Source organism: Oncorhynchus mykiss, chromosome 2 (genome assembly GCF_013265735.2).
Source record: "Oncorhynchus mykiss isolate Arlee chromosome 2, USDA_OmykA_1.1, whole genome shotgun sequence".
NCBI classification, from domain to species: Eukaryota; Metazoa; Chordata; class Actinopteri; order Salmoniformes; family Salmonidae; genus Oncorhynchus; species Oncorhynchus mykiss.
The window spans coordinates 87589362-87613264 of record NC_048566.1 but is presented as its reverse complement, the minus strand read 5'-3'; the positions used below and the strand labels follow the sequence as shown (position 1 = coordinate 87613264).

The following is a 23903-nucleotide window of genomic DNA, read 5'->3' as shown; positions in this document are numbered from 1 at the left end:
GAAAATCATTTGTAAAGATCGGAGCAGGAGGAAGCTCTCTTTATTATGGTAACAGAGACAAGACGATCTATCTCTTTTCTTATCAGGGTATTATTGGACTCCACACATCTTTTGTTACAATATATTCTTGAGGAAGCTTGCAATATCAAAACTCTTTTTGGTCGTAGCTGCAGCTCTGTCCTCCTATCAACTAGCCATAAAAGCCCCAATGATTAAAAGGAATATCTTGCCTGACAATGAGGAACAACTATGGTGGAGAAGCAGATCAGCGATTTGATTAGATATCTAAACTGGGCGGTCATTATAAGCCGGAGGATTGTCTTTGCAATGAGATAAACATTCTGAATTTGTATCACACAGCCCAGAAGGTAATTCATCAAAATGCTTTGGTATGTTAAGAATGTATTATAATAACGTCTTCCCTGAATGCCAGCTGAATGATAAGATGCACACAACACCTTGAGTTTGTTCTCTTGACTGTGACCATTCCTTAGAATGAATAGCCAGACAGAACACAGTCAGTTTCATCTGTAACTAGAACTAGCTGATGAATCAGTGTGTGAACATCTGAACCCTTTAGGGGGGATGGTTGGGCATTTCAACAAAACAAAACGATTTTTAAAAATGTGGATATAGATTGTGTTCCGTCCTAATTATTCTCTTGTATAATTGTGTAATTGAAAGAAGGGCCAAAGGTTTTGATGGAGAGGGATTTGATTCAGTTCAGGTTGAGGAACTTTCCATGAAGATGAAAGAGCAGGTAGCTAAACCCTCAACCACAAACGGCCAAAGGATTTTGATCTTAGCGCTGTAGCATGTTAGCAATCAATGAACAACGTGTGTGTTACTGTAGCCTTCAGGAAGGTTCTGCTCAGGTTCAGGTTCTCTACCGTCACATTCATTTAATGTAGTTCAGTGTTCCAATCTAGAGAAGATGAGCTCATTACCATTGAGTGGCTTAGGTGGTTATTACTGTCCTAACAGGCTGAATCACACATTTACATTTTACATTTAGCCATCTCCGATGGCGGTAGCTACAGCACCTGAGACCTGAATGTACAGTACGTGGATGGTATGGTAATGGCTTCACCAGCAGTTTTACACTGGGGTAAAAAAATGTAAAGCATGTCTCTACAGTTAGGCTACATGTATTTTACATGTTTCTATGGATTAAAGCATATTTCATAAAACATTTTTTTAAAGTACTACAAAAAACTGTGAAAGAAAGTGTCAATCAGACAAGCCTATGACCAAAACCAGATAGAATCTTTACTGCGTCTCTTCCTACATTTAAAAGAAAAGTCAGATCCAAGCTTGGCTTATACCTGCATGCATATATTTCAACTCAAGCACAACTAGTGTGTGTGGAGTGTGACAAGTCACTGTGTGTAGCACCTCACCCCGGACGATCACTGGGGTCAACATCCCTCCCAGTCAGATGATTCCCTGCCGGCTTGCCTGGCCTGGCTGAGTAAAGTCAACTTAACTGAAGGTCAAAGCTAATAACCAGACTCTCAGTTCCCCTCAACTCCCCCAACCTCCAGGGGAATGGGAGGGAGGCTGTTCTGGTGTATAACCATTAGAATATGGATGGAACATGCTAGCTGGGTATTTGAATTGTCAAATTGCACCTGAATGCATGTTTGAAATGTCCATTGCTGGGTCAAAAAATGCTTTGAAAACTGACTTTGAAACTTTCACAACTTTAAAGACAAATATAGGGACACAGTATGTGTATTTCTATTCATGGTCATGTTAAATTGTTTGAAGTATGTTGGAAACATAAGTTTTAAGGAACCAAACATCATCTTAAAAGTATCTGTCTTCTGCAAACTTTCTTCTCATCATTATGCAGAAATGTGTTTTCAGTCATTTCTAACATCACAGCACTATGATACCGTATCTGCAATGTTCTTTTTATATTTGTAACGTACGTTGTTTGAAGGAGACCAAGGCGCAGCGTAATTAGTGGTCATATCATATTTATTTAAATGAGAACCAGCAACAAAATAACAAAGTGAAACCAAAACAATCGTACCGTTCCGTAGGCTACAAGAGCTGTACAAAAACAAGATCCCACAACCTAGGATGGAAAAAGCCTACCTAAGTATGATTCCCAATCAGAGACGACGATAGACGTTGTTTGAAGGAGACCAAGGCGCAGCGTAATTTGTGGCATATCATATTTATTTAAATGAGAACCAGCAACAAAATAACAAAATGAAACCAGGGACGGTTTCACTTTTTTCTCTGATTGGGAACCACACTCTGCCAAACACAAAGAAATACAAAACATAGAATGCCCACCCCACATCACGCCCTGACCTCACCAAACAGAGAACTAAAACGTCTATCTAAGGTCAGGGCATGACAGTACCCCCCCTCCCCTTAAAAGGGTGGGCATTTAGGGTGGGCATTTACCCTTGGCGGTGGCTCCGCTCCCCCCACTTTAGTGGCGCCTCTGGTGCGGGGACCCTCGTCGCCGACCCCAGACTGGGGACCCTCTCTGCAGGCCCCGGACTGGGGACCCTCTCTGTAGGCCCCGGACTGGGGACCCTCTCTGTAGGCCCTGGACTGGGGACCCTCTCTGCAGGCCCCGGACTGGGGACCCTCTCTGCAGGCCCCGGACTGGGGACCCTCGTTGCAGCCTCCGGACCAGAGACCGTCGCTGGAGGCTCCGGACTGTGGATCAACGCTGGAGGCTTCGTGCCATGGATCCTCACTGCAGGCTCCGGGCCATGGATCATCACTGGAGGCTTCGAACGTGGAGCCAGTTCCCCCCCCCCCCCCCCCCCCCCCCCTCCCGAGTGGCTTCCCGGTCTCCCAGCCTTGACCCCTTGTATAGTTGCTGTTCCTCTAACTCCTCGTATCCTCGCCGTTCCGCTCTAGCTGCTTCTATCTCCTCCCTTGGATGGTGATACTCTCCAGCCTGCGCCCAGGGACCTTTGCCTTCCAGTATCTCCTCCCATGTCCACTCCTCCAGAAAACACTGCTTGGTCTTTTTGTGGTGGGATCTTCTGTAACGTACGTTGTTTGAAGGAGACCAAGGCGTAATTTGTGGTCATATCATATTTATTTAAATGAGACCCAGCAACAAAATAACAAAGTTAATCCAAAACGAACGTACCGTTCCGTAGGCTACAAGAGTTGTACAAAAACAAGATCCCACAACATAGGTGGGAATCATACTTAGGTAGCCTTTTTTCCCACCTATGTTGTGGGATCTTGTTGGCAGGCAGGCAGGCAGGCAGGCAGGCAGGCAGGCAGGCAGGCAGGCAGTTGATCGTAGTCTCCTCCTCTAAACCAAAGTGAACAGTTTGTTTGCAGAGGTATTACCATCTGTATAGCCGCTTTGTGCTCGGCTAATTAGAGATTCGTCCAACTAATTTAGAATGTCACAGAAATAAACCAGTGTCTACACAAACACAGCACTGTCAGCTGCGTTTATTTTTAGCAAACTTAACGTGTAAATATTTGTATGAACATAACAAGATTCAACAACTGAGACATAAACTGAACAAGTTCCACAGACATGTGACTAACAGAAATGGAATAATGTGTCCCTAAACAAAGGGGGAGGTCAAAATCAAAAGTAACAGTCAGTATGTGGTGTGGCCACCAGCTGCATTAAGTACTGCAGTGCATCTCCTCCTCATGGACTGCACCAGATTTGCCAGTTCTTGCTGTGAGATGTTACCCCACAATTCCACCAAGGCACCTGCAAGTTCCCGGACATTTCTGTGGGGAATGGCCCTAGCCCTCAACCTCCGATCCAACAGGTCCCAGACGTGCTCAATGGGATTGAGATCAGGGCTCTTCGCTGGCCATGGCAGAACACTGACATTCCTGCCTTGCAGGAAATCACACACAGAACGAGCAGTATGGCTGGTGGCATCATGCTGGAGGGTCATGTCAGGATTAGCCTGCAGGAAGGGTACCACATGAGGGAGGAGGATGTCTTCCCTGTAACACACAGCTTTGAGATTGCCTGCAATGACAACAAGCTCAGTCCAATGATGCTGTGACACACTGTCCCAGACCATGACGGACCCTCCACCTCCAAATCGATCCCGCTCCAGAGTACAGGGCTCGGTGTAACGCTCATCCCTTCGACGATAAACGTGAATCTGACCATCTCCCCTGGTGAGACCAAACCGCGACTTGTCAGTGAAGAGCACTTTTTGCCAGTCCTGTCTGGTCCAGCGACCGTGGGTTTGTGCCCATAGGCGACGTTGTTGCCGGTGATGTCTGCTGAGGACTACAACAGGCCTACAAGCCCTCCGTCCAGCCTCTCTCAGCCTATTGCGGACAGTCTGAGCACTGATGGAGGGATTGTACGTTCCTGGTGTAACTTGGGCAGTTGTTGTTGCCATCCTGTACTTGTCCCGCAGATGTGATGTTCGGATGTATCAATGCTGTGCAGGTGTTGTTACACGTGGGCTGCCACTGAGAAGACGATCAGCTGTCTGTCCTGTCTCCCTGTAGCGGTGTCTCACAGTACAGACATTGTAATTTACTGCCCTGGCCACATCTGCAGTCCTCATGCCTCCTTGCAACACGTCTAAGGCAAGTTCACGCAGATGAGCAGGGACCCTTGACGTCTTTCTTTTGGTGTTTTTCAGAGTCAGTAGAAAGGCCTCTTTAGTGTCCTAAGGATTCATAACTTTGACCTTAATTGCCTAACATATGTAAGCTGTTAGTGTCTTAACGACCGTTCCACAGGTGCATGTTCGTTAATTGTTTATGGTTCATTGAACAAGCATGGGAAACAGTGTTTAAACCCTTTACAATTAAGATCTGTGAAGTTATTTGGATTTTTACGAATTATCTTTGAAAGACAGGGTCCTGAAAAAGGGTTCATGTGAAAAGATTTCTTTCAATGATCTGTGGTTAAAAATATAAGAAAAAAGTTCCTAAAAAAACGCTTCTCTGTGACATAGCGTGGTATAATTAAAAGTAAGAATATCAGTGATTTCCAAAACCTGCAAAGACTTTCTAGCCTGAGGGAGGATATTTTCTTGCTCCCTACTGCAAACCTCATCGTGTTTGAACATCACTTTGGGTAGCCTCAGGCTTCACTGGTATACATTATACAGTGCATTCGGAAAGTATTCAGACCCCTTCCCTTTCTCCACATTTTCTTACATTACAGCCTTATTCTAAAATGGATTAAACAAAAACATCTCCACATAATACCCCATAATGACAAAGCAAAAAATTTAAATTAGCAACGTTATTAAAAAATAATTTAAAAAATACATTATTTACATAAGGATTCAGACCCTTTTCTATGAGACTCAACATTCCATTGATCTTCCTTGAGATGTTTCTACAACTTGATTGGAGTCCACCTGTGATTAATTCAATTGATTGGACATGATTTGCAAAGGTAAACACACCTGTCTATATAAGGTCCCACAGTTGACAGTGCATGTCAGAGCAAAAACAAAGCCATGAGGTCAAAGGAATTGTCTGTAGAGCTCCAAGACAGGAATGTGTTGAGACACAGATCTGGGGAAGAGTATCAAAACATTTCTGCAGCATTGAAGGTCCCCAAGAACACAATGGCCTCCATTTTTCTTAAATAGAAGAAGTTTGGAACCACCAAGACTCTTCCTAGAGCTAGGCACCTAAATGACTGTCAGACCATGAGAAAGAAGATTATTTGGTCTGATGAAACAAAGATTGAACTTTTTGGCCTGAATGCCAAGCGTCACATCCGGAGACTAGTCGTGCAAAAGATAAAGGGTGGCAAAGTAAAGAGAGGTCCTTGATGAAAACCTGCTCCAGAGCACTCAGGACCTCAGACTGGGGCGAAGGGTCACCTTCCAACAGGACAATGACCCTAAGCACACAGCGAAGACAATGAGGAGAGGCTTCGGGAAAAGTCTCTGAATGTCCTTGAGTGGCCTAGCCAGAGCCTGGACTTGAACCAGATCGAACATCTCTGGAGAGAACTGAAAATAGCTGTGCAGCGACTCTCCCCATCCGAGCTTGTGAGGATCTGCAGACAAGAATGGGAGAAACTCCCCAAATACAGGTGTTTTTGCTTTGTCATTATGGGGTAATGTGTGTAGATTGATGATGGGGGGGAAAACGATTTAATCAGTTTTAGATTAAGGCTGTAATGTAACAAAATGTGGAAAAGTCAAAGGGTCTGAATACACTGTATACTATGGGGAAAGGGGACACCTAGTCAGTTGAACAACTGAATGCATTCAACCGTAATGCGTCTTCCGAATTTAACCCAACACATGACGTCCACGTCATCAGGAGTTGTTGTTGGGGACTGCCTTGCTCAAGGGCAGAACGGCAGATTTTTCCACTTGCCAGCTTGGGGATTTGAAACAGCGACCTTTTGGTTACTGGCCCAACACTCTTAACCCTAGGTCTCAGACAATACCATGATGTCCAGAGGGTCTGCTGGTAATGGTCATAGACATACTTTTACCTGTAGATCTATTCTTACTCATTTATTCCCCTGCTTTTAAACCCGAGCCAATACACTGAGATTATTAAATGGTCTGTGATTTACAGTATGTTTGACTCGTGTAATCTCTTGTCAAGTAATTGGTAGTGTAAATTCTGACATATGGATGATTTATCACTTGGCCCACCATGAAAACATCCTCCAGCAGCCAAACATGACAAATGACCCTTTTCTGATAAGCCAGAGATAACTTAGTCTTGATGCTTTTGCTCTTGTCGCAGTTATGTTATTGAAAGGCCATATTTAATCACCCTGTATTTTTCAACACAAGCCTTGTTGGTCAGCTCCCGTCTCATGTTGCTAGGCATTGATTAATGTGCAAGCCGCAGCACAGAGCTGTATGTGTATAAATGCTAGCCTCCGAAATGATTAGAGACCGTCTCAATTGATGAAGCAAATCGCTGATGTCACTCAATGACAACAGACGGTTTGATCATGGCACCTTTTCCACATAGGATGTGCTGATTATCAAACATGAATTAAAGGGAGAAAAGTTAGTTGCGGTCTAGGTCAGACATAGGACAGATTATATTAAAAATGCTGTTTATGCATAAGATCTAACCTTGCACTCAGTCTCAAATGAAAACAAAAACCTAAACCAATAATAATAGTAATAGTCCCATTTTCCTTTTTTGGAAGTACAAAAATAAATGTAAAGGCACCCCACACACATGCAAACACCTTGTTGTCTTGCATCCCAGAGATGAGAGTCTTTTGCATCATATAAGAGAGTTGTCATTATAATTCCACAGTGATTTGAAAATGCATCACACTGAACTGCAGGGCTGGGGTCAATTCGAATTGAAGGCAATCAATTCAGGAAGGGATTTTAATTTAACATTCATGTTAAAATTGTAGTTTCTACTCAGTTTACTGAGGTAATTGAAAACAGATTCAGTTCTTTCAAGTTTTGAATTATTATTTAAGTTTACTCCCTGAACTGACTGCCTTCAATTCGAATTGACCCCAGTCATGCTGTACATGCAGAAACCACAGTAAGTGTTACACTCAATATCCATATCTTTTGATGTTGCAATATTGAGCTGAGTGAGGAATCATGGAATCAATGCCTGTTGTATTGATTTTATTCATGTGTATTACATATATACACTGAACAAAAATAGAAATGCAACATGCAACAATGTCAACAATTTTACAGAGTTACAGTTCAAATAAGGAAATCAGTCAATTGAAATAAATTCATTAGGCCCTAATCTATGGATTTCACATGAACTGGGCAGGGACGCAGCCATGGGAGGGCCTGGGAGGGCACAGGGCCAACCACTTGGGAGCCAGGCCCACCCACAGGGGAGCCTGGCCCAGCCAATCAGAATTTGTTTTTCCCCACAAAAGGACTTTATTACAGACATAAATACTAAATACTCCTCAGTTTAATCAGCTGTCCGATTGGCTGGTCTCAGACGATCCGGCAGGTGAAGAAGCCAGATGTAGAGGTCCTGGGCTGGCGTGGTTACACGTGGTCTGAGGTTGTGTGGCCGGTTGGACATACTGCCAAATTCTCCAAAACGACATTGGAAGCAGCTTATGGTAGAGAAATGAACATTCAATTCTCTTGCAACAGCTCTGGTGGACATTCCTGCAGTCAGTATGCCATTTGCATGCTCCCTCAAAACTTGAGACATCTGTGGCAAAGCACATTTTAGAGTGACCTTTTATTTTCCCCAGCTACTGTGTAATGACCATACTGTTTAATCAGCTTTTTGATATGCCACACCTGTCAGGTGGATGGATTATCTTGGCAAAAGGAGAAATGCTCAATAACAGGGATGTAAATAAATGAGTGCACAAAATTGGAGAGAAATACACTTTCTGTGTACGGAACATTTCTGGGATCAAAAAAAAATATATCTCATCTAGGATGTTTTTTTTTTCAGCTCATGAAACATGAGACCAACACTTTACATGTTGCGTTTCTATTTTTCTTCAGTATATAGATATTTCCTTCTAGGCTCTAGACTTGCTGTACCATATTCAGTGTGTGTCATTAAACCCTGGTTTAGTGCTCCCATTCTGTATTGATGTATTTCATATTCCCTCATTTGACTTACAGATGTAGGATCTTAATTTGAGCCAGTTTGCTACAGCAGGAAAATAATCCTGCAGCAACAACAAATGTCAGTTATTATGTGGATTAAAATTAATGGACATTTTTGTAGGGGTTGATACATTTTTCGTAAGAGAAAATCAAGTCTGACATTTTGAAGTGGAAATACCAAACTTCAGAATCCTTTTAAAAATCTCAACTACTATAAGGACCGACACTGGAGTCGAGAAGCAGGTACGGGGAGTCAAACATTTAATAAGGAACAAGATAGGAACAGCATCAGCACACGGGTAACAAAACAACATACGAACGTTAATGTGGAAGCAGGGAACAGAACTGGAGGACAGACAGATAAAGGGAAGGAAATAACAGGTGATTGAGTCCAGGTGAGTCCAAATGATCGCTGATGCGCGTGACGAGGGAAGCAGGTGTGCGTAATGATGGTGGCAGGAGTGGGTAATGCTGGGGAGCCCAGCGCCCTCGAGCGCGAGGGGGGAAGATAAGGAGCCGGAGTGACAACTACACTACAAGTTTTACATTTCTCCAGCAATAGGGTGCTCAAATTAAAATCATAAATCTGTACAGCACAGTCGTAAGGCATACATTTCTCATACAGTGCATTCGGAAAGTATTCAGATCCCTTGATTTTTTTCTGCATTTTGTTACGTTACAGCCTTTTTCTAAAATGTATTAAATACATTTTTTCTCCTCATCAATCTACACATTATGACAAAGTGGAAACAGGGTTTTTTAAAACATTTTTGCAAATGTATTATATATAAAAACAGAAATACCTTATTTACATAAGTGTTCAGACCTTTGTATGAGACTCAAAATTGAGATCAGATGCATCCAGTTTCCATTGATCATCCTTGAGATGTTTCTTGATTGATGACAACTTGATTGGAGATGACAACTTGATTGGAGTCCACCTGTGGTAAATTCTATTGATTGGACATGATTTGAAAAGGAACAAACCGGTCTATATAAGGTCCCACATTTAACAGTGCATGTCAGGGGAAAAACCAAGCCATGAGGTCAAAGGAATTGTCGGTAGAGCTCCGAGCCTCGAGTCTGTAATCGCTCCCAAAGGTGCTTCAACAAAGTACTGAGTAAAGGGTCTGAATACTTATGTAAATGTGATATTTGAGTTTTACATTTTTAATACATTTTTGCTTTGTCATTATGGGGTATTGTGTGTAGATTGATGTGGGGAAAAATGCATTCATTTTAGAATAAGGTTATAACGTAGCAAAATGTGGAAAATGTCAAGGGGTCTGAATACTTTCCGAATGTACTGTATATGTGAGAGTCAAGATCTGTAGATGAGAAACACAGACGAATGTCATTGTTGATATCAAAGCAATAATCAATTTACAAATCAGTTCCTTGTTCTTCAAATATGCCACGTGACAGGCGATACTTAACTTGGAAAGTCAATGACGTGAAGCTTTTTCAACCAGCTCATATACTGTAATGTTACATACGTGTATCCTCTTAATTGGTGTGAAATCAAGCAACCTCTATCAACCCACACATAGGATTAGGGGAAGTTACAGTACACTGGTAATCTGGCAATAATGAAATAGGCAGGACATAGGGGATCAGCAGGAAGTCTAATTAAGAACAATGACCTTTTGCCTGTCTCATTTAAGGATTAAAGTTATAATAATTAACAGCAAGTTTTTAAAAATGATTTGCATTGAAATGAAAATTGAAAGGGCAGTTTATTAGAATGTCAGGAGAATGCAGAGGGTTTATTCTTTATTAGGTCTACACAGACTATCCCAGAGGCTCCCAGCTCATTTTACATGATTAACATTTGACAATATTTATCCCGCTGCTGTGCAAAGGATCCCTTGGCAAAGCCAATGTCTTTTGATTGTACTCGGGCACCAGACGTTCGCAGCGACGGCGGTGGCAGGAGTATGCTGCTGGGTACATTGGGTACTAAGAGAGCCTAGCTGGCACTCTAAGTACCCAACACCCACCCGCCGCTGCCTGCCCGCCTGTCTCCGAGAATTATGTGATTGGGCCGAGCAGCGTGGTAAGAGGGGGCTCATGGCCCTGCCACTCAGTTCCTCTCAGCCTGTGGGAGTGACTGACACCTCACTGAAATCAAATCAATTACTGAGCAACACTTTGGCCCAGACTCCTCTGTAGCTGGAGACAGACAGAGAGGGACGTTTAGGGACTTGGGAGGCTGGACACTGGACAAGACATCACATTGGGTCAGCATATAGGATTAACTTGACAAATCAATAAAAGAGAAAAATGTTGTAAAGGGAAAAGATAAGAGTGCTTGATTTTGGGGAGGACAATGGTAAGAGTGAAGACTAAGGCATTATTTGTTAAGAGTGCTATTGCTCAGAGAAACTCTGTCAAGAGAGGCTACAAAGAATGTTAAAAAGAAACCTAGCTGCACTTTAGCTCTCATTCAGCAATAATCATTAAAAAGTAAATGTGTTTGCTGAGACAAGTTAGAGATGAACTCTGAGTCTCTCGGTTTGTGTAGCAAAACTCCAGTACTTTGAAACCGTGGCATATGGAAAGGTGGTGGGACCAGGGACATTTCCCTCTGCAGCCTCTGACCGTGGCACTGTCTGCCCTGGGCGATGATGTAACCAATAGCCTCTTCTCCTCTTTTCATCCTGTCCTCCATCTCTCTCCCTCTGTACACAAAGCGGTCAGGGTCAGCATGGCAGGCAGCTGTGTGAAGTGTAAAACATCCTCCTTGCTGCATCTGCTGCCTCCCACTGCCTTTTCATCCCCCTCCTCCCTTAATAACACTCACGCCCTCTCCTTCAATAAATCCAATTTACCACTTCAATTATACTCAACAAAAATAGAAACGTAACATGTAAAGTGTTGGTCCCATGTTTCATGAGCTGAAATAAAAGATCACAGAAATTTTCCATACGCACAAAAAGCTTATTTCTCTCCAATTTTGAGCACACATTTGTTTACATCCCTGTTAGTGGGCATTTCTCCTTTGCCAAGATAATCCATCCACCTGACAGGTGTGGCATATCAAGAAGCTGATTAAACAGCATGGTCATTACACAGGTGCACCTTGTGCTGGGGACAATAAAAGGCTACTCTAAAATGTGATTTATTTTCACACAACACAATGTCATTGGCAAGATGGCGCCGGCATACATGGCAGCTCTGCTTCTAGCTCCTAAGCAACTTTGCAGTATTTTTTTTGTGTATAAAAAAAATAACAAGCATTTCAGCTAAATATATGACCAATAAAATTTGATTTTGAGTTGCCACAGATGTCTCATGTTTTCAGGGAGCATACAATTGGCATGTTGACTGCAGGAATGTCCATCAGAGCTGTTGCCTTTTCTCTACCATAAGCCGCCTCCAAGGTTGTTATAGAGAATTTGGCAGTACATCCAACCGGCCTCACAACCACAGACCACGTGTAACCACGCCGTTGTGTGGGTGAGTGGTTTGCTGATGTCAACGTTGTGAACAGTGCCACATGGTGGCAGTGGGGTTATGGTATGAGCAGCCTTAAACTACGGACAACGAACACAATTGCATTTTATCGATGGCAATTTGAATGCATAGAGATACCGTGACGAGATCCTGAGGCCCATTGTCGTGCCCTTCATCTGCCGCCATCACCTCATGTTTCAACATGATAATGCACAACCCCATGTCGCAAGGATCTGTTCACAATTCCTGGAAGCTGAACATGTCCCACATTCAACAGCCTGATCAACTCTATCCGAAAGAGATGTGTCGTGCTGCATGAGGCAAATGGTGAACATACCAGATACTGACTGGTTTTCTGATCCACGCCCCTACCTTTTTTTTAATGGTATTTGTGACCAACATATGCATATCTGTATTCTCAGTCATGTGAAATCCATAGATTAGGGCCTAATGAATGTATTTAAATTGACTGATTTCCTTATATGAACTGTAACTCAGTAAAATCTTTGAAATTGTTGCATGTTGCGCTTATATTTTTGTTCAGTGTACATATAAGACTGTAGGGAGGACTGGATCACAACAAGGTCTATATGGGCTGTATGCTGTTTGGCTCTGCCTCTGAATATTCATCAAATGTGTTTGGATTGAACTATTCACAACACACAAACCTCCATGGAGAATAACATGATTTATCCTACTGTGATTCTCATGAATAACAATGCTTCTGTTTAGAGTTAGTTCCACATGCAGACATGCAGTTCAACTTATGTCAGTAGATATGGACTCCCTTAGTCCTCAGGATGTGCAAAAAATCCTCTTCATGGTGGTTCTGTGAAGTAGAGACACCCGAGAACAGAAAATCAGGCCAGACAGACAGGTGATTATCCTCCCCACCAAGAGACATACAGTTCACATCATCATGATAGACAGCCAGACTGTAGTGTAGAAGGACGGTGACAAACAGAAATCACAGGCATCTGCTTTTTGCTGGTATGAGACCATGACTATTCTCGCAACACTCACTTATTGAGGAAAAATACTTTGAGCTTTAAATGAAGGCTGTGGGTCTCTTGAGTGTGGCCCAAAACTAGAGAGCTTGAAGAAGTAATTCAGAGGGCAAAAGCTGGTCAACCCTGAGGTGCTCTGAGTAGAAATGGGAGACAAGCTTGTTTTCTATAGTAAGCCCCAAAAGAGAAGACTTTCAGGGCGATTGTGGAACCATCAGTCAACCATGAAAAAAGCATTTTTTACAAGCCTGTGGGCAACGCGTCCCAAAAAGAGGCTGAGTGTTGCTGTCCAAGAAGGGCACACTCCACTAGTGAGCTAGAAGTGGTTAGATCTTTTCAAAGTAAAAGAGTGTGTCTCATATCTAAACCTGTTTCTGTTTACTAAACGGTACAGTGTGTGTGTTTGTGTGTGTGTGTGTGTGTGTGTGTGTGTGTGTGTGTGTGTGTGTGTGTGTGTGTGTGTGTGTGTGTGTGTGTGTGTGTGTGTGTGTGTGTGTGTGTGTGTCTGCTCTGAAATGTGTGAGAACTGAACAAATCTCTACTGTGCTGTTTTTCCTTTTTTTCATGTCAGACACCAAACTGTCTCATAACGCTACAACAATTCCTACTTAGTTCTACATCAAAGGGGTCTGTTTGCTACTGGCCCTTTAATTTTTCAGCAGGAGGTGACAATGCTGCCATGGTAACACACTGCTCCCCCAGACTGGCCAGCTCAGCTGAACTACTGTGAATTGTGTGATTCACAGTAGTTATCCTCTTGTGGAAAAACAGCCATTATAAAATAGCAGACACTTCTGGTCCCAAGATGCCCATTTTCACAGCTCTCAACTTTGTAAAGTTTTTACAAAGAAAGAGAGGAATGAACACTGTTTAGTATCTTTCTATGTTTTCCAGGTTGTCTTCTCTTATTTTACAAAAATAATGTATCTCTCTCTCCACAGGGTGATGAAGTTCTGACTGTTATCAAAACCAAGGCGCAGTGGCCAGCATGGCAGCCCCTGAACGTGTGAGTACACAGTGATGTACAAGAGTACCCTCACCTTTCACAGGTTTATAATGTTAATTGTCTTTCAAAAAATATACACTTGTAGAGATGATCATTTGGATAACCATTAATTGAGAATTTAGATGTGAACAGAATATCTCATTCTACTAGGCTTCCTCCCAGCTGCCCACTGCACTGAGGCTAGGTAACACGGTCACCACCGATAAATCCATGATAATTGAAAACTTCAACAAGCATTTCTCAACGGCTGGCCATGCCTTCCTCCTGGCTACTCCAACCTCGGCCAACAGATCCGCCCCCCCCCCTTCAGCTACTCGCCCAAGCCTCCCCAGCTTCTCCTTTACCCAAATCCAGATAGCAGATGCTCTGAAAGAGCTACAAAACCTGGACCCGTACAAATCAGCTGGTCTTGACAATCTGGACCCTCTATTTCTGAAACTATCCGCCCCCATTGTCGCAACCCCTATTACCAGCCTGTTCAACCTCTCTTTCATATCGTCTGAGATCCCCAAGGATTGGAAAGCTGCCGCAGTCATCCCCCTCTTCAAAGGGGGAGACATCATGGACCCAAACTGTTACAAACCTATATCCATCCTGCCCTGCCTATCTAAGGTCTTCGAAATCCAAGTCAACAAACAGATCACTGACCATCTCAAATCCCACCGTACCTTCTCCGCTGTGCAATCTGGTTTCCGAGCCGATCACGGGTGCACCTCTGCCACGCTCAAGGTACTAAACAATATCATAACCGCCATCGATAAAAGACAGTACTGTGCAGCCGTCTTCATCGACCTGGCCAAGGCTTTCGACTCTGTCAATCACCATATTCTTATCGGCAGACTCAGTAGCCTCAGTTTTTCTAATGACTGCCTTGCCTGGTTCACCAACTACTTTGCAGACAGAGTTCAGTGTGTCAAATCGGAGGGCATGTTGTCCAGTCCTCTGGCCGTCTCTATGGGGGTGCCATAGAGTTCAATACTCGGGCTGTATATATCAATGATGTTGCTCTTGCTGCGGGCGATTCCCTGATCCACCTCTACGCAGACAACACCATTCTGTATACTTCTGGCCCTTCCTTGGACACTGTGCTATCTAACCTCCAAACGAGCTTCAATGCCATGCAACACTCCTTCCGTGGCCTCCAATTGCTCTTAAACGCTAGTAAAACCAAATGCATACTTTTCAACCGTTCGCTGCCTGCACCCGCACGCCCGACTAGCATCACCACCCTGGATGGTTCCGACCTAGAATATGTGGACATCTATAAGTACCTAGGTGTCTGGCTAGACTGTAAACTCTCCTTCCAGACTCATATCAAACTTCTCCAATCTAAAATCAAATTTAGAGTCGGCTTTCTATTCCGCAACAAAGCCTCCTTCACTCACGCCGCCAAACTTACCCTAGTAAAACTGACTATCCTACCGATCCTCGACTTCGACAATGTCATCTACAAAATAGCTTCCAATACTCTACTCAGCAAACTGGATGCAGTTTATCACAGTGCCATCCGTTTTGTTACTAAAGCACCTTATACCACCCACCACTGCGACCTGTATGCTCTAGTCAGCTGGCTCTCTCTACATATTTTTCGCCAGACCCACTGGCTCCAGGTCATCTACAAGTCCATGCTAGGTAAAGCTCCGCCTTATCTCAGTTCACTGGTCACAATGGCAACACCCACCCGTAGCACGCGCTCCAGCAGGTGTATCTCACTGATCATCCCTAAAGCCAACACCTCATTTGGCCGCCTTTCCTTACAGTTCTCTGCTGCCTGTGACTGGAACGAATTGCAAAAATCGCTGAAGTTGGAGACTTTTATCTCCCTCACCAACTTTAAACATCTGCTATCTGAGCAGCTAACCAATCGCTGCAGCTGTACATAGTCCAATGGTAAATAGCCCACCCAATTGACCTACCTCATCCCCATACTGTTTTTATTTATTTACTTTTCTGCTCTTTTGCACACCAGTATCTCTACCTGCACATGACCATCTGATCATTTATCACTCCAGTGTTAATCTGCTAAATTGTAATTATTCGCCTACCTCCTCATGCCTTTTGCACACAATGTATATAGACTCTTTTTTTCCTACTGTCTTATTGACTTGTTTATTGTTTACTCCATGTGTAACTCTGTGTTGTTGTCTGTTCACACTGCTATGTTTTATCTTGGCCAGGTCGCAGTTGCAAATGAGAACTTGTTCTCAACTAGCCTACCTGGTTAAATAAAGGTGAAATAAAAAAATTACAGGCTAAAGGAGGAGATAACCACCCAGAATTCATTCACCAGGTACATGCTTGGCCTGTGGATGTTTTCTTAAATTCTTTAATGATTGTGTACATTTTTCATGAGCTTTTTTGTTTGTGAAAAGAAGGCTCCTGTTTTGATGAGAGATGTGTTCCCTCGGGGTGTTTCTGAGATGAAGGTTAATAGCCTCCCTTCTGCTCCAATATATCAAGATGTTTCATTGACCTATTTTAAAATAAGCCTGTCAATTAAGCCAGGGAATGTTTGCTTTGTTGGAGGAGACATATTCATTGTTGATGTTAAAGGGGGTTGGAAAAACATCAACATTATAGATGTCTCAAATTGAAGGAGATCGTTTAAAAATATGAATGTGCATGTGGAATGTGAAAATTCTACACTGAACAAAAATATAAACGCAGCATGCAACAATTTCAAAGATTTTACTGAGTTACAGTTCAAATCAGGAAATCAGTCAATTTAAATAAATAAATTAGGCCCTAATCTATGGATTTCATATGACTGGGAATACATATATGCATCTGTTGGTAACAGAAACCTTAAAAAAAGGTAGGGGTGTGGATCAGAATACCAGTCAGTATCTGGTGTGACCACCATTTGCATCATGCAGCGAGACACATCTCCTTCACATATAATTGATCAGGGTGTTGATTATGGCCTGTGGAATGTTGTCCCACTCCTCTTCAAAGGCTGTGTGAAGTTGCTGGATAATGGCGGGAACTGGAACACACTGTCGTACACATCGATCCAGAGCATCCCAAACTTGCTCAATGGGTGACATGTCTGGTAAGTATGCCGGCCATGGAAGAACAAGCACGCAGATGAGCTTCCGTGAGACGGTTTCTGACAGTTTGTGCAGAGATTCTTTGGTTGTGCAAACCCACAGTTTCTTCAGCTGTCCAGGTGGTCTCCGACAATCCCGCAGGTGAGATGTGGTTACACGTGATCTGCAGTTGTGAGGCCGATTGGACGTACTGCCAAATTCTCTATGACGATGTTGGAGGTGGCTTATGGTAGAGAAATGAATATTAGATTCTCTGAAAACAGCTCTGGTGGACATTCCTGCAGTCAGCATGCCAATTGCACACTCCCTCAAAACTTGAGACATCTGTGGCATTGTGTTATTATTATTATTGTCCCAAGCACAAGGTGCACCTGTGTAATCAGATTTTTGATATGCGAAACCTGTCAGTTGGATGGATTATCTTGGCAAAGAACAAACCCTCACTAACAAGGATGTAAAGCTTTTTGTCCGTATCGAACATTTCTGGTACCTTTCTTTTCAGCTCATGTAAAGAGTTTTGTTGTTAATCACTTAATTATATAATATTTCTCCTTCTCATTTTTTTGGGATCTCTTCACACCTCTTTCAGTAACTATTGAGATGTTACTGGATGTTCTTCTCCTCTTAGTGTTAGTGTAGTGGCAATTAACACATAAATAAATCCCAAATGGCATCCTGTTCCCAATTTGTGCACTACCTTTGACCAGGGCCTATAGGGTCTGGTGAAAAGTAGTGCACTATATAGGGAATAGGGTGCTATTTGGGAAGGAATCATAATATCTTTCTTTAGCCTCCACACACATCCTCCAGCCTTAACAACATCTCCAACATAACATCTGTCTCATTAACACTTCTCGAATGCCTTCTGCTGTCTATGATACAACATTATTCCCTCTAATGAGTTCTAAATATAAACAAGTTATTATTTATTAATATGTTGAGTGGTTATGACAGAAATGTGTTATACTTCTTTGTTTGGACTTAAGATAGTGTAAGTGTTCATTTAGAATATTTATCGAACTAAACTTTAAGAATAGACAGTGTTTTGAAAAAGTATTTGCCCCCTTGTTAATTTTCTCTACTTTTGCATATTTTTGATACTGAATTTTGATACTGAGATCTTCAAGCAAAACTTAATTTTAGATAAAGGGAATCTTAGTGAGCAAATAACGCAAAAATGACATAACTTATTTCATAAACAAAGTTATGCAAACACCCAAAGCCCCTGTGTGAAAAAAAGTATTGCCACCTTACACTCAATAACTGGTTATGCCACCTTTAGCTGCAATTACTCCAAACGCTTCCTGTAGTTGTTAATCAGTCTCTCGTGTCGCTGTGGAGGTATTTTGGCCCACTCTTCCATGCAGAACTGCTTTAACTGAGCAACGTTTGTGGGTTTTCAAGCATTTCAAGTCCTGCCACACATTTCAATTGTGATTAGGTCTGGACTAGGCCATTCCAAAACTTCAAATGTGTTTTTTTGAGTCATTTTCATGTAGACATGATTGTGTGTTTTGGACCATTGTCTTGCTGCATGACCCAGCTGCGCTAAAGCTTCAGCTCACAGACGGATGACCTGACATTCTCCTGTAGAATTCTCTGATACGGAGCAGAATTCATGGCTCCATCTATTAAGGCGAGTTGTCCAGGTCCTGAAGCATCCCCAAACCATCACACTACCACCACCATGCTTGACCGTTGGTATAATGTTCTTACTGTGGAATGCAGTGTTTGGTTTTCACCAGGCATAATAGGACTGATGTCGTCCAAAAAGATATACTTTTGACTCATCTGTCCATAGAACATTCCTCCAAGAGCCTTGATGATCATCCAGGTGATTTTTGGCAAACTTCAGTCAACTTTTTGGAAGAGTGGGCCAAAATTCCTCCACAGCGATGTGAGAGACTGATGAACAACTACAGGAAGCTTTTGGTTGCAGTCATTGCAGCTAAAGGTGGCACAACCAGTTAAAGTATTGATTGTGAGGGGGGCAATTACTTTTAAAAAGTAACACAATAAAATGACATAACAGTAAAAAGGCTATATACAGGGAATACCAGTACCGAGAAACACTTAAAGCACTTAATTGGTGCGGTATGCGCTGCATCTACATTAACACCACAGTTGTATATTGTATTAGCCTTCACCAGTCTTTAACATTGCCAATATTGTCAACCCTCTCTATCTATCAATACTAATGTATACATATTTATCTCATACTGTACTTTTAGAGCTTGCCACTTATGGAGCTGGCTGTCTCATGGAGCTATGTTGAGCAATAAGATCAATCTGCACATTGGGGAGCATACGGTACATGTCTGTATATCTCTTTGTCTTTCCAGGCGGGCAGCTCCCTCGGCTGAGTTCTCAGTAGACCGTACGCGTCACCTCATGTCCTTTCTGAGCATGCTGGGGCCCAGCCCTGACTGGAACGTGGGGCTGTCTGCAGAGGACCTCTGCACCAAGGAGTGTGGCTGGATCCAGAGGCTGGACCAAGACCTCATCCCCTGGGACGCAGGCACTGACAGTGGAGTCACCTATGAGGTGAGGGTCCTGGGCCCCCCAGACAAGGGGTCAATATTTAATAAATGGCTCTGGTTTCTTGGTCTGGTTCAGTTAACTAGTAAAATACCTCTGCCTTTCTGACTTTCAAAACCAGGCCTCTGTATTTTTCCATGAATCTGGAATGAAAGCTTTTGATCTATTTTCATTAATAGTGCAGGAGATTTGCTTTTTTATTTTTAGTTTATGGCTCATGAATATACAAATGACCCAACCTTGGCTGAAAAACGCACTAAACAGATTCAGCGAAAAACCTACTGCTAACATAAAGCAGCACATTCACTCTGTAGTCATTTTATTGAGGCGTGCCTATTTACCCAAGAGGCTGCCTCACAGACTAGTTGTCTCTACACTGTAAATATGTCCCCAACAAATCCTGCCCTGGAACTTATAATGACATTTTCTGCTGGCTTTAAAAGACATTGGGGAACGAAATGGAAAGACACTGCCATCTATAGGCCAGAAAAGACCCTGAAGATAAAACCAGACTTCAATGTAGACCCACACAGCATACCATACCTAAATCCACAATCTGTAAATACCATTTTATGTTTTCTTTGTAAAGAAAGCAGATGACAAATACATTCATCTACTCCATATGTGATTTAGTAATTTAGTTTCTGGCTACTTTTGGCTGCAGTACCAATGAATACATCTAAAAACTAAAACTAGATTCCCTGGAGTTAAAGTAGAAATTGCTTTTGTAGTTTTCTCTTCCCTGAAGTAACTGTTTTGGAACCGAATCATGAAAGGTGATTTACAAAGCACCTAGCAGGAAACATAAACATAAATCACTCATAAAATAAATATTACACATTTGATCAATTATGCATATTGAGATCAAACACTGAGTCCCCTAACAGATGGCAGCTGAACATGATGAGGTGCTCGCTCTCACTCAGCCCCGTGCCCACACTGTTTCACTAGCGCCCCTCCCTATGCCCACACTACCCTGTGTTACAGTTACTATCAGCCCTGTGCCCAAGTGACGATCTGTGCCAATTAAGATGAGGGAGGATGATTAAATAAAATTCATGAGCCTTATTTCTATTACAGCATTTTGGATGACTGTCATTCATATTTCATTCACCCAACTCAATGTGACATCAATAGGTTTTAGATAATACGTGATACTCAAATTTTCCCTGCACCCATCATGTGGGTGCTACAATCTAGCCTATGAATGAAAATGTACAATGTAGGTGCACAGGTTGAGAGAATTTTGAGTAATCAAGGTGACAGACAGGGACGCACACTTTTGCCTGCATCTAGCTGATCTAGGGTGTAATCGTTAGTCCAACAGTTGCAAATGAGAGTTTCTATTCGACAAATTCAGGCAAATTTGTCCCAATTTTGTTCCGTTTGCTTCCGTTTGCCTCCGTTCAGCGCAATGAATACACCCCTGATCACATGCAAACACAGTTAACTTTCATACCAGACACGTACAAGCAGCTCGTGTAATATATAATTCCTTCTCGCATCAATCTATGTGCTCTCTTCCGCTCACCTTTTCCCTTCGCTTGTGGACTTCAGTGCAGAAAACATCAGTGGTTTGTGACCAGGCGGAAAAAACTTTCCAATCCAAACCTTCATATCATGACTGCTAACTGCTACACACAGCCTACAACGTTGTCATGTCATAGTCAACATAGGCATAGCTACTAGAACTAAGGCGTTAGTAAACCTGCTAAAATCATGCAGAACAGTGTAGTCAGCAGCAATCAGTTTAGCAGTTACACCGGCTGGCAACATTGGCAAAAATTAATAAAGCCAAAAGCTTACCTTTACTTAAAAGAGTTCTAGTGTTGGATAGCCATAGCCAGCTAGCTAACATAGCATCCCTCTCTGTTTGAGTAGGCTGCCTGCATTTGACACTAGCTAAGTAAGTGAAAGTGAAAAAAATATATACTATAAAATATAGCTAGCTCTCTCTCTCGCTCTTACTTCTCCTTAATTTTGGAAGAAATTAATTTGTTCAAAACTGTTCAACTATTGCCTTTCTCTTTCTTTGTATCAACTTCTCACCACAGTTTATGCACTGCAGTGCTAGCTAGCTGTAGCTTATGCTTTCAGTACTAGATTCATTCTCTGACAGCATTTCAGTTCATGCTGCAAGAGCTCTGATAGGTTGGAGGATGTCCTCCAGAAGTCGTCATAATTACTGTGTAAGTCTATGGAAGGGGGTGAGAACCATGAGCCTCTTAGGTTTTGAATTGAAGTCAATTTACCCAAAGGAGGACAGAAGCTAGCTGTCTTCCAGCTACACCATAATGCTACCCTACAGAGTGCTTCTATCTTCATTGCAAAACAGTTTTAATAAATTATTTGGTAACATTAATATATTTTGTATAGTTTCATCAAAAATTATAACTTTTTTAATGTTCCACTATTTTATTTTTATGAAATTCACTGAGGAGGATGGTCTTACCCGTACTCCTCTGAGGAGCCTCCACTGGCGTCCCCATACTACCCTGTGTTAGTTATTACTGTACCAGCCTTGTTCCCATACTACCCTGTGTTACAGTTACTGCCAACCCTGTGCCCATACTAACTCCTGTTAGTATTACTGTTAGTACTGTTGTACTAACTCCCTTCCATGGACCTATATTACCCTGTGTTACAGTTACTCCTGGCCCTATGCCCATGTTGTATCACTCATACTCCACCCTGTACCTTTACCATTCCAGTCTCCCAACAAGCCCACAATACCTCAGGAGAGGATCCGGTCCCTGACCAGCCTGGACCACCCCCAGAGCCCCTTCTATGACACAGAGGGAGGCCCTATCACAGCCTTGGCCCGGGTAGTGGTGGAGAGGATAGCCCGAAAGGTAACTATAGCATATGCCTCATTCATTCAGCTCTCTGTCTGTGTCTGCTCCCTCTGAAGAGATGAGTCTCTCGGATAGAGTCTCTACAGTGAGCCATGTTTCAGTGAAGCAAAGGACGTTACAGTCTCTGATGTCCCTCTGGAATGCTACCCTTGCTCGGATTTCATCAACCTTGTTGTCAAGAGACTGGACATTGGCAAGAAGAATGCTAGGGAGTGGTGCGCGGTGTGCCCGTCTCCGGAGTCTGACCAGAAGACCGCCTCGTTTCCCTCTCTTTCGGAGTCGTTTTTTTGGGTCGCTGCATAGGATCCACTCCGTTGTCCTGTTTGTAAGGATGTCTTGCTCCCAGGCAGACTAAATAACTTTTTTGCCCGCTTTGAGGACAATACAGTGCCACTGACACGGCCTGCAACGAAAACATGCGGTCTCTCCTTCACTGCAGCCGAGGTGAGTAAGACATTTAAACGTGTTAACCCTCGCAATGCTGCAGGCCCAGACGGCATCCCCAGCCGCGCCCTCAGAGCATGCGCAGACCAGCTGGCCGGTGTGTTTACGGACATATTCAATCAATCCCTATACCAGTCTGCTGTTCCCACATGCTTCAAGAGGGCCACCATTGTTCCTGTTCCCAAGAAAGCTAAGGTAACTGAGCTAAACGACTACCGCCCCGTAGCACTCACATCCGTCATCATGAAGTGCTTTGAGAGACTAGTCAAGGACCATATCACCTCCACCCTACCTGACACCCTAGACCCACTCCAATTTGCTTACCGCCCAAATAGGTCCACAGACGACGCAATCTCAACCACACTGCACACTGCCCTAACCCATCTGGACAAGAGGAATACCTATGTGAGAATGCTGTTCATCGACTACAGCTCGGCATTCAACACCATAGTACCCTCCAAGCTCGTCATCAAGCTCGAGACCCTGGGTCTCGACCCCGCCCTGTGCAACTGGGTACTGGACTTCCTGACGGGCCGCCCCCAGGTGGTGAGGGTAGGCAACAACATCTCCTCCCCGCTGATCCTCAACACTGGGGCCCCACAAGGGTGCGTTCTGAGCCCTCTCCTGTACTCCCTGTTCACCCACGACTGCGTGGCCACGCACGCCTCCAACTCAATCATCAAGTTTGCGGACGACACAACAGTGGTAGGCTTGATTACCAACAACGACGAGACGGCCTACAGGGAGGAGGTGAGGGCCCTCGGAGTGTGGTGTCAGGAAAATAACCTCACACACAACGTCAACAAAACTAAGGAGATGATTGTGGACTTCAGGAAACAGCAGAGGGAACACCTCCCTATCCACATCGATGGAACAGTAGTGGAGAGGGTAGCAAGTTTTAAGTTCCTCGGCATACACATCACAGACAAACTGAATTGGTCCACTCACACAGACAGCATCGTGAAGAAGGCGCAGCAGCGCCTCTTCAACCTCAGGAGGCT

The 23903-nt window shown here is 43.2% G+C and overlaps 1 protein-coding gene across 2 annotated transcripts in view; it reads left to right on the top strand.

Moving 5' to 3' along the window:
* LOC110498902 (spondin-1) overlaps positions 1 to 23903 on the top strand; it is a 124285-nt gene that overhangs the window by 76348 nt on the left and 24034 nt on the right. For both annotated transcript variants that reach the window (XM_036958288.1, XM_036958296.1), the window contains exons 7-9: positions 13951 to 14015; positions 19408 to 19609; positions 22315 to 22455. In XM_036958288.1, coding sequence (XP_036814183.1) covers positions 13951 to 14015; positions 19408 to 19609; positions 22315 to 22455 — 408 coding nt within the window. The remainder of the gene's footprint in view (positions 1 to 13950; positions 14016 to 19407; positions 19610 to 22314; positions 22456 to 23903) is intronic.